Below are 14,947 nucleotides of genomic sequence, written 5' to 3'. Positions count from 1 at the left end.
GCGTACTTATTTGTATGTAAGGGGCGCCACGGTGGCTAGGAGATGTTAACTTCCTCGCCTGGTATACAGGAGGTTGTGGGATCAATCCCGACTCTGACGTCTGTTGTATGTTTGCGGGTTTGCGGTGTCTCTCCCCGGAGTCGTGTGGATTATTTCTCTGGGTCCCTTGGTTGTTACCTCCACATTTAGAATAAACATGTGTATTAATCATTTTGCTGCTCTAAATGTCCACATTCGTTGAGCTATCATATGTGATAGTCAGGTCGCTTCTGAAATAAGAACAGCACACTGGACCTCACCTGGTAAAATTAAGAGTTTAGTTTTCGTTGATTTTTGTCGTGTAATTTGCCTATCTTTCCCGTACTTTGTTTTCCTATCATGTTTTTGCATTGTTTTTTGTGTTATAAATTTTTGACCCGATTCTACTGGACATCTGTGAAAAAGAGCTTTGTAGCTCATCAGATTCCTCCAGGATGAATACATATTCTGATTCTGAACTCGGGTCGCTGGGTTCACAGCGCAGTGCTGGCAACCACTACACCGCAATTCACCTAACCACCTTTGTCTCACTAAAAGCCAGTTTCATGATTATGACTCACAACACGCGCACACCAAAAAAGCTTTGATGTAAAACCTCGCACACTTTCAGGATAATGAACCCTTTACTTTCCCACTGATTCACTGCTTTCTCACAATGTGCTTAAGCATGAGGACTGAAATGACCAGTAGCTAGGTTAGCAGTGTGTGTTTGTGTGCGTTGTTACTAATGTGGGGAGCGGTAGTGTGGCGGTTAGTGCGCTGCGCTATAAACCCACCCCACGAGTTCGATTCCGGCTCACGGCCAACACCAGTAACGATTATCTGAACCTGTCCTGGGCCTCCCCTAGGTCGACTCAGCCTCAAATAAGTACCTGGTGCGGTGCGTGCACATTGCCACTTGGGAGACAAAGGCGGCCGGGCGTGGTGTTGGCCACCCACCCCTTCGTGCGCCGCGCTGGCCTTCATAGGTGCTTGCTAACAACACTTGCCCCAACAATGTGAAGGCTATACGGGGGGATCTTTGTCCTTGTTGTAACGAGTGTGTGGCCGTCTTGTGTTGGCCACAATTGACCAAATACTCAAGCACCGTTCGGTGTAAATAAGACGAATACCCTTACCATAGTCACGACAGAACCAGTGAGCAGCTCTGTGCTACCGTGGCTTCTCTGTGCTGCACAATGTACGGTAGTTCTCAGTAATAGCTCGATATTTGATGATGAGGGCACCTGTGAACAGACTGGGATGTAGCCAGCAGTAAGGATGGGCTCATTAATAAGCGAGTGCTAATACACGTATTCAATATTGTATTTTAGTTTTAAACTAACGCAAAACTTCAGATATTCAAACAATCTCCATCATTATCTCAGCATTTTTTCCAGGTTGGAACAAGTAGCGGCGTTCCATCACCGTTAAATTATTAATTCGCATAACGTTGCCATTTGTCTGTAGCCAACCGTGCTGGAATCGTGTCCCCGTACGGAAAGTGATGCCATTGACTAAATGTTGCCCATGGAGGCCATTCTTCAGGGGGTTAAGCAGGTGACGGTGCAAGGTGCCGCATCTGAGATCTACGGCGGATGATGCAGCAGCACATTGCACTGCAAGTGTGCAATGGACTCTTAAGTCCTGAGGCGCGTGTCTGGTCAGCACTGTCATGCTGGAAAGCTTCTGTCATGTGAATGTTTGGACGCTTTTAACAAATACAGACTTTCAGTTTATTTAAAATGTAAAAAACATACTATGGGAACCTCATTTGCCAGTAAAAATATGATAATTGGTTTTTTACCCTTCTATCTGGCAACAAAACTGACTCCTTTTTACAAGGAGTCATGTTTGCATAGACCGCAATACCTGCAGTCATTGCGGTCTATGCAAACATGACTCCTTGTAAAAAGGTGTCAGTTTTGTTGCCAGATAGAAGGGTAAAAAAACAATTATGTAAAAAACATGTTGTAACATTTTCATGAGAAATAAAGTTACTGAGTATAAAGCATTACTTGACGGATATCCCTCATATATCGTAAATGCGTTTGAAAACTTTGAGTATCTTAACGCTCCTCTGTGTTTTATCACTGCATGTCTGGTGACCTTAGAAACCTCCCAAGTGGAGGCGGATCGGTTTGTGACTAGGAACAAGGGGCAAGAGGTCACCCTGAGATGCGTCTACACGGGGTCACAGACGCCCTTGAATATAACCTGGCAGAAAGTAAACGTAGACTCCTCGGTGGAAATCGCCATGGCCTTTCTCAGTGGTTACAACATTTTCAATGACACCGACCTCTATGGGCGACTGAACTTCACGAATCTCGATTCTTCACTGACGGACGGATCGATCCGCATTGAAGACCTGCATTTGAGGGACGAGGGAAACTTCACCTGCAGTTTTTCCACTTTTGATGACGAAGCTCAAGCAACAATCAGCCTGACTGTAAACGGTGAGCCGTTTTCATGTTCAATTTGATGGCAGTAACTTGTCGATCTTTTATTCACTGCCAAGTCGTGAATTTAAATACCAGTTGGAGGTAAATTCAGCCCACCAACTGCGCTCATCCGAGGTGTTGCTGATATTTTTATATGAAGCATTATAGTTATGACGAGTGTATTATTCTTGATTTGAAGCTTTCGTGAATGCAGGAATCCATACTCTTTGGTTCTTTCGGTAAAGTCACGTAGGTAGAAAAATAATATATCACGACGTTTCGATCGCAACACAAGCAATAATCATCAGGTGGGACAACCACAGCAAGTTTTTTTCTTATAATCCCACCTGATGATTATTGCTTTTGTTGCGATCGAAACGTCGTGATCTATTATTTTTCTACCTACATGACTTTACCGAAAGAACCAAGGAGGATGAGTGTATTGTTGTATACACTATTACGAATACTTATTATGTAGGTTGGAGATGAATACAACATTATAACATGACTTCATGTTGTTATAATGGATATGCCCTTAGCAAATAGGAGATAGTGAATATTTGCCTATTCATATTTAAGAATTTACGTCTGAAATAAATGTTTTGGGAAACAACTTTGAATTAATGACATGAACTAATTGAAGAATTCAATAAAGAAGGCTACAGAGTTGGACTTACTTTAAAGACAGTAGACTCTCAATTATCCGTGTGCGTTTTATCCTATTTGCGGATTAACCGCACACCTGACATTTTGACATGAATTGATAACGCATGGAATTTTCCTTAAGCCCAAATTAAAAATAAAAAAAACAGTTATACATTGTTATTCTTGGAAATGTTCATTACAAGTCGCGTTCTTAAACCGAATCAATATGTTGCTCTGGTTAGTTTGAAATCCACGTGATTGTATCTGCAGTACAGTAGTTGCAATATCGATACAACAGTGGGCAGAGTTTGATTGATGCTGATTGGCTGTGTCTCTGCTGTCATCCACTCAATGAGCTGAGTTTGATTGATGCTGATTGGCTGTGGCTCTGCTGTCATCCAATCAGTGGGCTAAGTTTGATTGATGCTGATTGGCTGTGGCTCTGCTGTCATCCAATCAGTGGGCTGAGTTTGATTGATGCTGATTGGCTGTGGCTCTGCTGTCATCCAATCAGTGGGCTGAATTTTAATTGATGCTGATTGGCTGTGGCTCTGCTGTCATCCAATCAGTGGGCTGAGTTTGATTGATGCTGATTGGCTGTGGCTCTGCTGTCATCCACTCAGTGAGCTGAGTTTGATTGATGCTGATTGGCTGTGGCTCTGCTGTCATCCAATCAGTGGGCTAAGTTTGATTGATGCTGATTTGCTGTGAATCTGATATTATCCACTTTTTTTAGTGGACTCCTCGGCGAGGAAGCAATAAAATGTTTATCACTGAGCAAGCGCAGTCAGAAGCAGACGCTAATGAGTTTGCACTAATGATGATGATGCGATGGTCTTATAATAGCAATATGAATTTTGCACCATTATATAATGGCTAATATTTTATTAACGTAAATATAACAGATCATTATGGCGATTGTGCTCACGTGAGTAACCATGAGCCACAAATTCAAATTCTACATTCCTATGACGAAAATAACGAGGCCTCTCGTTATTTTCCCCTTCCCTTCCGTGCCCCAGTTCCCCCGAAGGTCTTCCTGGAGTTGAACCCATTACCGTTGGTCGAGGGCATGGGGCTGGTGACCGTGGCCACGTACATTGCTCTGGGAGGAAAGCCCGCAGCCTCCATCACCTGGAGTGGCCTCGATCAAGGCAGCTACAACGAGACCACAGAGACGGAGCCGGACGGCACGGTGACGGTGAGGAGCCGCTACTGGCTGGAGCCCACGCACGAGAGCCACGGGAGGACACTGACCTGCAGGGTGGAGCACCCGGCCCTGGAGCGTCCTGTGGAGCACTCCAACATGCTCGACGTTCACTGTGAGTGGGACACCGTGAAGGTTCAGGTTTGTTGTTGATCTCTATCCCGAATAAAGTAGCAGTGTGAGCCCCATAGCCTCATCGTGTCAATCGCTCAATTGCAGAAACAGGTTGTCTGTTAGACTTTTGGCGTTGTTCTCTCGTCTACTTACACTGGTGGTGTCTCTGGTGTTGGCCAATTCGTTTTAAAGACAATACATACATTATCAGAGCATGTTTGTTTGTATGTTTTAACACAAGTGTGTGCGGTTAATGCAGACTTGAATCCTCGCAAAAGCTATCTATTTGGTGTTTGAACATCTTAACAAACTCCTGTTCTATTTCAAGAAAGGATAAAGCCTATTCTTATTTTTCATAGGTTGTCATAAGGCTGCGGAGATATGTGGCGGGCAGTGTCTGAAAGTCCATTGTCCTGTACTTCAAATTGTTTTATTGAAACAATAAACGCAGGCCTAATACAGCACGTTGCGTAGCGGCAATAACCAGGTGATATTATCGTCATCTAAAAAGCAACCCCAACACGTCTGATCCATTTAAGAGAAGCCGGGGGGGGGGGGGGGTAATAAAGGATGGGGATAGGTGGGTTCAAATGGAGGGGGAGGTGGTTGGGATAGGAGAGGGGGGGGGTAAGACCAACTTATGGAGGGAGATTCCGAGCATGTGGGGGAGAGAGGGGGGGGGATAACCCTAAAATAATAATAAAACATTCATGCACCCATTGTGAGAAAAGCACTTTCCCTCCTCCAATCCAAGCTCCTCTCTCACTAGGTCCTGGAGGGTTTTTATTCAATAAAATAATAGGGGTTTCCCTCCTTTTTTCTGGCAACAAAACTGAAACCTTTTTTACAAGGAATCATGTGTGGATTAACCACAATATACTTGTGGTCAAAATGCAAACAAAAAACACACTCTGATAACATATCGGTTTCAAGGACAAGAGTGTGTTTTTTTTGTTTGCACTTTGACCACAAGTATTGTGGTTAATGCACACATGATTCCTTGTAAAAAGGTTTCAGTTTTGTTGCCAGAAAAAAGGGGGAAAACCCTATTATTATATTTTGGTACTGGCAAAGGAGGTCTAATGATGGTTTCTATTCACCCCTCATTTTTTGGTCCATGTCTCCTGGCCCCCCTCATCATCTGGCTCGCTCACTTCAGGCTCTGTAACAAGGGGGGGGGGGCATCTGGCTTAAAATTCGATCCTCATTTCCCTTGAGCTTGTGACTCGGCTCTGTGTTCCACGCTCGCATGCGCGAGGAGAGTATTACACCACTTTAGGGGCCGTCCATAAATGACGTCACGCAATTTTTGACCCCCCCCCCCTCGTCACAAAAGGTCAGACCGCCCCTCAAATATGACGTCAAAAACTCTGCCCCCCCCCCATAAACCATATTTCCATTTTGAAAAAAAACATGCTTCAAATCGCTTTAAACTATTGTCATTGTAGTGCGTATTTAATGTGGCGCTGCACTCTGATGTTGTAGGAGTGTTGTTATAACAATTCTATATTTATTTAAAGTTGCGCATTTTGATGTGACGTCACATTTCTCAAACCCCCCCTCCCCTCGTCACACATTGTCATAAATGTCTGACCCCCCCCCCCCTCCCCCAGGTGCGTGAGGTCATTTATGGACGGCCCCTTAACACGTAGTAGTAGTAGGGCTTTCGCGACAAATATTATCCATGAGAGAGATGTTTGGGTTAGATCACGCTAGTATTAATGCATCATTAACCCCGCCACCACCCGACACAGCCAATTAGTAAGGTTTGTCACGTAAATAAAACGTGCCTATTCGTTACTAGTTCAGCATACTGGTGCGTTGGAGAGTGAACCCACAACATTTATAATTCGAGTACGACGTTTCGACGGTAAGGCCATGCTACTCCTATATGCTGTCCGCAATTAAGGTGTTATTTGACACATAGAGAGACCGTGAGCATTTAGCAGCACTTAAAGGAGCCCTCGACTGCACCTGTTGCCTCCCCCATTCGCAGACAAACCCAGAGTGAGCATCGCCGGCTACCATGGCGATTGGTACGTGGGGAAGGAAGGAGCCTCGTTGAGTTGCGAAGCGGACACGAACCCCAGCATCACGCACTACCTGTGGCGCAGGTAAGTGACCGCAATAAGAGTGTGACGAAGATGAGTTCCATAACAATTGCTCCGTAGATGGTTTGCACCAGTAACGGAGCCCGCACTGGGTTCCGCATTTGTATCGGGGTGTCTACCAAGCCTCCCGATTGAATATGGCTACATCAGATGCAGAGTCAGTACACCGCTGAGATCCTCAATCGAGATTTCAGATGCCCACGTTTCATTTTACTTTGGGTTGCTTACGAGTGGACACAAACACACATTTTTGTTCAAGCAAAGTACACCAGTAACTGGTCATAAACTAACACCAGCCGTCGGCTCAAGCGTCACAGTTGACGGAAGAGGGTTGTGTACGGGCGACTCATACGACGCACCGTGAATGCACTCCCGCGTGAGGCGAATGATACGTTAAGGCGAAAAACAATTTCACCGTAAATAATGTCGTCACGATAAAGTCTGGCGAGCTACGATATACTACGACTACTCGGCACACCGCGCAGTGAGGTGGCGGGGACAAATACACCCAGAGTACGTCGCCGCTTTGCTGCACAGTTCCGTGGATTGTATCGCTCAAAAAATTCATTAATTGTCGACCGCTCAGACACCGCGTTATAATGGGGCACGTTCCGCATTGTGCCAAAAGCGTTCCCTAATGGCAGAGCCGCGTTATAGTGTGAACACCGCCACGCGTCAAGCAAGGGCTTGTCCATATTAGTACGTGTTTAGCTATTAAGGGTAATAGAAAGTTAATCGTTACGCTAACCGTGCCCTCGGAGTAAAACCAATGTCGAACTTTAGACTCTGGGATCTATGGTGAAGGCTCCTGCCCCTCCGAGACCGCCCTGAGACTCTCGTTGCTGCTCTGGCTGCCTCGGTGGTACTTTGCCCCGTGGTTGGTTCTGGTCTCGAATTGTTTCCATCTCAGGCTCTGCCAGCCATGGAGTTGGCTCTCCCGCTCTCTCTCTCTCTCCCAAATCTCCAATGCTTCCTTTCCGTGTCCACCATCGCTTCTTCCGTAATCTACGAACGAATCTGCGTCAGTGACCTTAAAATGCAGTTGTTATTGTCGAGTAAAAGCAATCAACCTCGAGGCAAAAAATTGCTGCATCTAGGTTTAACAATATAGCTACTGATTTTTGGACTGTATCCAGTCATAAGCATCTACTCCATTATTTCTGCTAAATTCCCAGCCGTGATATAACATCATTAGAATGTACCTAATTCACTCTGTCAGTCACGATGAGATTCACTCTGCTTCTGAACAGACAATTGAGTGGATAACAAATAAAAAATTACATTTAATCTGCTGCTATTAATGCATACGAAAGAAGTCTTGCAGTCACACTTGTCTACATATATTAGCCCTTTCCCATTCTGATTCCATTCTGATGTATGTAATCGGAACGGTACGTCATCATACATGTACGTCATTGGAACGGAATCGGATGTACGATCATGTACATGTACGATTGCGTGCTTCTGATTTCGTTCCGATGACGTACATGTAGGTCATCGGAATGGAATTGGAAGTAAAAAGCCATGCGATCGTGTCGCTACAGTTTTCTGCGGAGAGTACCAATGTCTTTAAAAATAGCAGAAAAACTACTACGCCTCTCTAAATAAAATTAACGCTGAACCCGCTCGCGCATTCCGAGATTCAGCGATGAATGGGACACCCCACCCTGCAGCTTACAGATATCTGGGAATGGGGAAAAGGGTTCACAGCTCATTCGAATTTCTCTTTGCAGTTTCTGCAGCAATTGTAATCGCACGATGCTCACCGCGTGTCGTGCCCCCTGTGTTGTGGTGTGGTTGCTCTTAGGCAAGACGGCTCCCTGCCCAACGGGATAGTTGTGAGCGGCAACTCACTGTCCTTTGAGCGGCCGCTAGTGGAGTCGGACTCTGGGTCGTTCTCCTGCTGGGCCAATAACTCGGTGGGCTGGGGCGAGGCGGTGGTTATCATTACCATTCAGCCAGGTACAACCACCGCTGCTATAACAACAACTACAGCCACTACGCCTGTGGCAACCCCAACAATACCAGGTATTCGCACGAAACTGACTTTCCTTATGTAGAAATCTCTCACTGGCACCAAAAGGTATAATAGATGGTTCCTGTTTCAGCACCAAAGCAGTTAACTACGGTGATGTCCATAGTGCTGGAATGTTCTCACCCTGTACGTGTGGGGTTTATTCAGACATTTATTCGCTCTAATTAATAATACTAAAGCTATATAGTATTTACAGGGTCAACTTTTGACGTGAAATAATGGCTCACCTACTCAAGTTGATGACCTCCTAGTTTCAAACACTTTCTCACAATATGCTCAAACGTGAGGATTGCAAATGACCAGATAACGGTGCACGTGTGTGGTTCCTATGTTTTTTTCCAATTAGTTGGGACAATTATTCGCGCACCATTTGATGTGAACAAGACAACTGTGTATTTTATACACCGCAGCACTAGGCATAGACGATCAGTATTTGGACAGAAAATATAATGGGTAGGATTTTCTCCTGGCATGATCGTTCCGTTATCAGCTGCAAGAATTTTGCAGCCTGTTAGACAGTCCTTTGTAGAGGGCGCTGATCTATATCACCAAGAAACCCAGCAACATTGAATGGGTCACATCCTGCTGATAAAAGGGTTGCTGGAAAACGTTGATGAAAAAACTAAACTATTTAAGAACTATTTTTTATTTTACCAGATAAGGCCCACTGAGCTATATAGCTGTTTTTCAGAAGCGACCTAGCAATGACAAACGATAGCTCAGCGATGTGGCTTATTATCATGTGGGAATTATTAGCAGCAAAATACTCCAAACGCGTGATACTAAATGCGGAGGAAAAAACTGGAGGGCCCAAATCCACACGACCACGCAGAGAGAGAGACATGCGAATTCCAAATATACAGCAGGCGTTAGTGTCGGGATCGAACCTACAACCTCCTATACACCAGGAGATGTAGTTAACATCTCACCACATTTACCCGAAAGGACCTAAATGTTTTCTAATTATGCACAACTCACCATTGGAACCTCATTTGCTAGTAAAAATATGATAATTGGTTTTTTACCCTTCTATCTGGCAACAAAACTGACACTAGGCTCTAAGGAAAGCTGTCTCGGGTGTGGACCAATCAACTTCAAGGACAGTGCACATTATCAGAGTTATGTTTTTTGTTTGCATTATGACTGCAGGTATTATGGTCTATGCAAACATGACTCCTTGTAAAAAGGTGTCAGTTTTGTTGCCAGATAGAAGGGTAAAAAAACAATTATATGCCCAACTCCTTTAAAATATTACCGAGTGTGGGAGAAACTTACGGATGTTGAACTTTGAGTCTAGCCTTACACAAGGAAGCAAAGGGACCTCTCTGTATCATTCATTCCACTGTCCCAACTGACCCCAGTATCTCACTTTGGGAAAATCCACGACAGGTACTTTCCCAGGCTATATATTACACTTGGCCATTATCTACCTGAATCGTCCCACTGCGAGTGAAATCATGCCACTTCATACTTCAGCGATTCACAACAGCGCTGGCCTAGACTTGAGATATTTGTTTGAGGTTTATTAAGAGAGCCCAACCAGTGAAAGTTTTTTGTATTCATATTATTTATATATATACACGAGTAAACAGAGGCCAAATGTGTGGGTTTAACTTTTTTTTGTGGGCGTCTATACCAAATGCATTTATTCATCATGAAGGTGCACATTGGAGGTAGTGTAGACGGTTCACAAATGGTTATAATTCACAATCTCATCAGATCTGGTGAGTTAAGAAGAATTGACCGTGGTTAATACCAATAAAGGCTTTTTGTTTAGAGCAGTGGTTCTTAACCTGGGGTGCATCACGCACCCCCTGCGAGTGCTTGATGGCCTTTCTGGGGCTGCGAGACATAGCCAGATTTTTTTCAAAGGTAAATTATGGAAACACAAAGGAAGCACGGGCACTTAAGTACAACTGCTCTGTTTCATCAAACCCTATGTATTGATTAACATTGTAAAAAAAAATGTGATTGAGAACCAAAGAGGGCCAGGCTGCAGTAAAGGTTACGAACCACTGGTTTAGAGTATCTGGCTCGACGGCACCAGACCATTCACAGCTCCCAACTGGAAGTACATAGGTTGTAATCATGCTTGTCAGTCGACTTATACCTTGGGTGCTCTTCTGGGGGGAACGATCCTGTCATAGGAATGTGGAATTTGACACTGCCGTCTCACAACGACTGACATGTGAAATAAGAGCTGCACGTGGAAAAAAATAACGGGACTCTCTGTGAGAGTATACGTTTTATAATGCATCGTTATTACTGTAAAGGGATCTGTGGGGTTTCACACCAGCCATGTTGCTGTCTTACAGGTGGTGGTGGTGGTGATGGTGGCGTTGAGCCCTGGGTCATAGCTGTTGCCACCGTAGTGCCACTGATAGCATTGGTGGCAGCGGTGGGGGCCATTTACTACTTCTGCTTCCACAAGAACAGGAAACCTCTTAAGTGAGTTTCTGACAAGAAAACGCGTATACAGTAGTCCCTCGATATACAGTGGTCCTCGTTTAATGGGTTTTGCGGTTGAAGATTCGCCTCCCATAGGAGACCCCATGCTGATTAATGGTGCGTTTACGTTGTTGCACGTGGGGTGCCAATTTCGGCCAATCAGAGCGCTTGTAAGTGGGGGCTGAGCTGTGCCCTCAGCCAATCAGTGACACCGATATGAGCGTTTCAACCTCGACTGGCTATGTTTAAGATTTCTGTTTCGGCAGAAATGTAATTCCTATATTCGATTAACAATTATTTCAGTTAACAGTAATTTTCGTGGAATGGATTATAAACGTTACCATAGTAGATAAATACATATTTAATTAGAAATGTCACGGCAATTGGATTCAGTCCCGTCCGTCAAATCCGAACAAATCATTGGCGAAATCGTCTGAGAGAGCGACTCGAGTTACCTTAGTGGAATCTTGCTGAAGTTGGGTTCCCCATTAATTTATATTTGAACCCATTTCACATAACGACATTATCATACCTTGGTCCACGCCTATGGCTTCAGCCCCTATAGGGTGACATCACCCAATAGAGGCTTAGTGACGCCATGAAACTAATACGGCATATATATACAGGGCGCTTCAAACATTTTTGTTTTAAATTTGCAATAATGCCACAAGAAATGTGCCTCCGGGCTCTGGAAACCACCTGGAGAAGATTCCAGGCATGTGTTGACAATGATGGCGAACAAGTGGGAGACTCTTTGACTTTTTGAAGCTAATGGCATACATTTGTTAACATGTTACAGTGTATTATCCGTTCTTTTTCCATTGAAAACGATAGTCCCATATAAGTGTTAAAAAATGTAAGCACCCTGTATATATTCACATAACATTGCGATATTACGTGTTTCACAATCTCTGCAGGCGAAAGGATGATGGTGAAAATGATCAGCAAAGAGCTCCAGTTGAAATGGTAAGTGTTCTTATTTTTCATACACTGGTACTGCCAAAAAAGGTCCCATGATATAGCTGTTCACCCGAGCTATAAATGATGTGATAGTGGCTTGTCTTTGTACTGTTTGCCTTTTGGCGTTCTCTGGTCTGACACTGGTAAGACTAGGCCATAACGAAGGCTGTCTCTGGTATAGGCCAATCAGTTTCAAAGACAATGCTTGTATTATTATCAGAGCATATGTGTTTACATGTAGACCACAAGTACGTGTGGTTAATGATGACTTGATTCCTTGCAAAAGGTTTCGATTTGGTGTTTGAACATCTAAACGCAACTCCTGTTTCATTGCCAGAATGGGTAACACCTATTATTATTTTTTATACCACGTTCATCAACACTGCCTGTAAGTTTGCGGAATGCCCCTGAAATAAAAAAGAGCTTCTTAGCTCTACAGGCTTTACTTGATGGGAAATGAAATGGAAATTCTGATGAAAAGGCCTACAGGAGGCGCCACGGTGACTAGGAGATGTTAACTACCTCGCCTGGTTTACAGGAAGTTGTGGGTTCGATCTCGACCCTGACGCCTGTATATTTGGAGTTTTAATGTCTCTTCCTCCCCATGGTTGCGCGAATCTTTCCGTCCACATTAAGCATGACCATGCGTTTAGAGCATTTGGCTGCTATAAATTTCCACGTGATAAGCCACTTCATTGAGCTATCATTTGTGAGAGCCAGGTTGCTTCTGAAAAAGATCGATACAGCTCAGTGGGCCTTACCTGGTAAAATACAAAATAGTTTAGTTTCATAGTTTATAATTCAGAGCTGTCGAGTACAACTGCGAAAAGCTGCACTTGTTGTCATGCCAAGACATTTCTGGCGACAATCAAAATGATTCACCCAGTTGAAATGGGTGGCTTCTACTCTCCAGGTCAACTTTGCTGCTCATCCTCTGCTTTGAAGAACCACTTTTTATTCCACGGCCCTTCAACACCACACACACAACAACCGTCATTCTCCACTAAGTGGCGGTGTAATCACCACGGTGCTTGTGCCAGGCTATGTGCACTTTGAGGTCACGTGAAGTGTCGAATGCCCGCTAGCAGGTCATTGGATAGACCCAGGTGCCATGGGTTGACTGACTGAGATGACTGGCCGATGCATTACCTGTGCCCCCTACTGTGCCAACACACACAGTACAACCGACAAATACATTGAAAAACATTGAACGACAACAGTGGTGCTACATCACTTCCTGCCATATGATTTCTGTGACCCGATATTCCTGGAATGTCACTTCCTGGTGGAATTAGTGCAATTCCATGGGGTGCTAGATCGGTTATGGAATTGCAGTTATTGCCAATTGACTATCGGCAACACCAACACCTCCATCCCACTGTAGTTGAGCGAATTATTAGCCTACACGTAGGCTTTCACGACCGAATATTATTTGTAAGTAAATACAATTTTGGGTTACATCAGGAGACTTTAGTAAGAGCTGATAATGCAGGATGTATTCTCCAGAAGAAAAACCTCGTATACAATTGTCACAATGTTGCTTGAGGTTTTTCAAAGTTGCGGTTTGCTGCTAAACCAATATTTGCCAACGTGACGACTCGATTTGATTGGCGACCCGAGTTCTAGTCCCACTCACGACCAACACCGGTGACGATTATCTGAATGGGTCCTGGGCCTCCCCTAGGTCGACTCAGCCTCATTAGTACTTGGTGCGGTGTGCTAACATCACCACTGAAGAGTCAAAGGCGGCCTGGCCTGGTGCTGGCCATCCACCCCCTCTTGTGCCGTGCCGGCCTTCACAAGCACTGCTCACTAACATCACTTGCCTCCCCAGCTTGCGAAAGCTAAATAGGGGATCGTTGACGTTTTATGTGTGTGTGCGTGCGCATGTGCTCCCGTGTGTGTGCGCAATTGTGGGGACTCATTGCACCGCTTCCGACAATCAAGCCAGCATCAGGATTCAAGGTAAGTGAAAATAAAACGTTATTATTTTCCTATTCATGTTGCTGTGTTTTGTTTGAATTACTATAGAATATTTATGACAGAATTGCATGCAAATGGACAATATTTCTTATTCATGAGTTTAACAATGCTTCATTTTTTTGTGTTGAACCGAACACACATCTTTTAACACTAATCGTATGTGCATTAAAATGCAGTACCATTATTGTGCCCGACTTACGAACGGGCCGAAGGAGGAATGGAACCCTGTTCGTAAGTAGAGGACTGCATCGTACCTCTTAATTTTTCCCTCCCCCCTCTCAGCAGCAACACAAAGAGCATGCGTACGAATACATCGACAAGCTGCCACCCGGCAGTGCGGTGTTAGAACGGCCACCCCTTGGCAGTGCCACAGCAATGCCTGAATATGACGCTGTGCCTGAACAACTCTCTTCTTGGTATGTCCGAGCATTCAAGCTGGGTTTTCTTTATATGGCCGTCCATAAATGACGTCACGCACCTGGGGGGTGGGGTCAGACATTTGTGACGATGTGTGACGAGGGGGGGGGGGGGGGTTGAAAAATGTGATGTCACATCAAAATGCATAATTTAAAATAAATACAGAATTGTTATAACAACACTAATTGTTATAACAACACTCCTACAACATCAAAGTGCAGTGCCACATTAAATACGCACCACAATGACAATAAATTTCGATTTAAAGCTTTCGTGACTGCAGGGAATCATCTTCTTGGTTCTTTCGGTAAAGTCACGTAGAAGGGAAGTAATAAAATAATAAAAATAAAACATAATAAAACAATTCTCACGACGTTTCGGCCACAACGCAAGCAGCCATCCTCAGGCGAAGAATGAAACACCCCAAGCTTGGAGCGTATATTTAAGCTGGGTTAGAGGGGGGGAGGTGGGAAGAAGAGCGCCTAAACAAAATAATTTGCATATCAAGAGGAATTCAGCATATGGAAAATGCGTAGGAGGTGGGCGGGGGGGGGTTCCAAATCAATAC

The 14,947-nt window shown here is 44.4% G+C and overlaps 1 protein-coding gene across 5 annotated transcripts in view; it reads left to right on the top strand.

Moving 5' to 3' along the window:
• LOC144737137 (nectin-3-like) overlaps nt 1–14,947 on the top strand; it is a 40,552-nt gene that overhangs the window by 10,905 nt on the left and 14,700 nt on the right. For 2 of the 5 annotated variants that reach the window (XR_013588885.1, XM_078619842.1), the window contains exons 3-10: nt 2,133–2,474; nt 4,127–4,426; nt 6,422–6,539; nt 8,344–8,564; nt 10,887–11,019; nt 11,937–11,985; nt 13,927–13,944; nt 14,245–14,378. Coding sequence is in view for 4 of the 5 variants with exons in the window: in XM_078619842.1 (XP_078475968.1) it covers nt 2,133–2,474; nt 4,127–4,426; nt 6,422–6,539; nt 8,344–8,564; nt 10,887–11,019; nt 11,937–11,985; nt 13,927–13,944; nt 14,245–14,378 (1,315 nt within the window). In the remaining variant the exon portion in view is untranslated. The other 3 variants (XM_078619843.1, XM_078619844.1, XM_078619845.1) reach the window with 3 other exon arrangements.

This window comes from Lampetra planeri, chromosome 65, assembly GCF_965212315.1.
Source record: "Lampetra planeri chromosome 65, kcLamPlan1.2.h2, whole genome shotgun sequence".
Classification (NCBI taxonomy): domain Eukaryota; kingdom Metazoa; phylum Chordata; class Hyperoartia; order Petromyzontiformes; family Petromyzontidae; genus Lampetra; species Lampetra planeri.
This window is presented reverse-complemented; position numbering and strand designations above follow the sequence as displayed.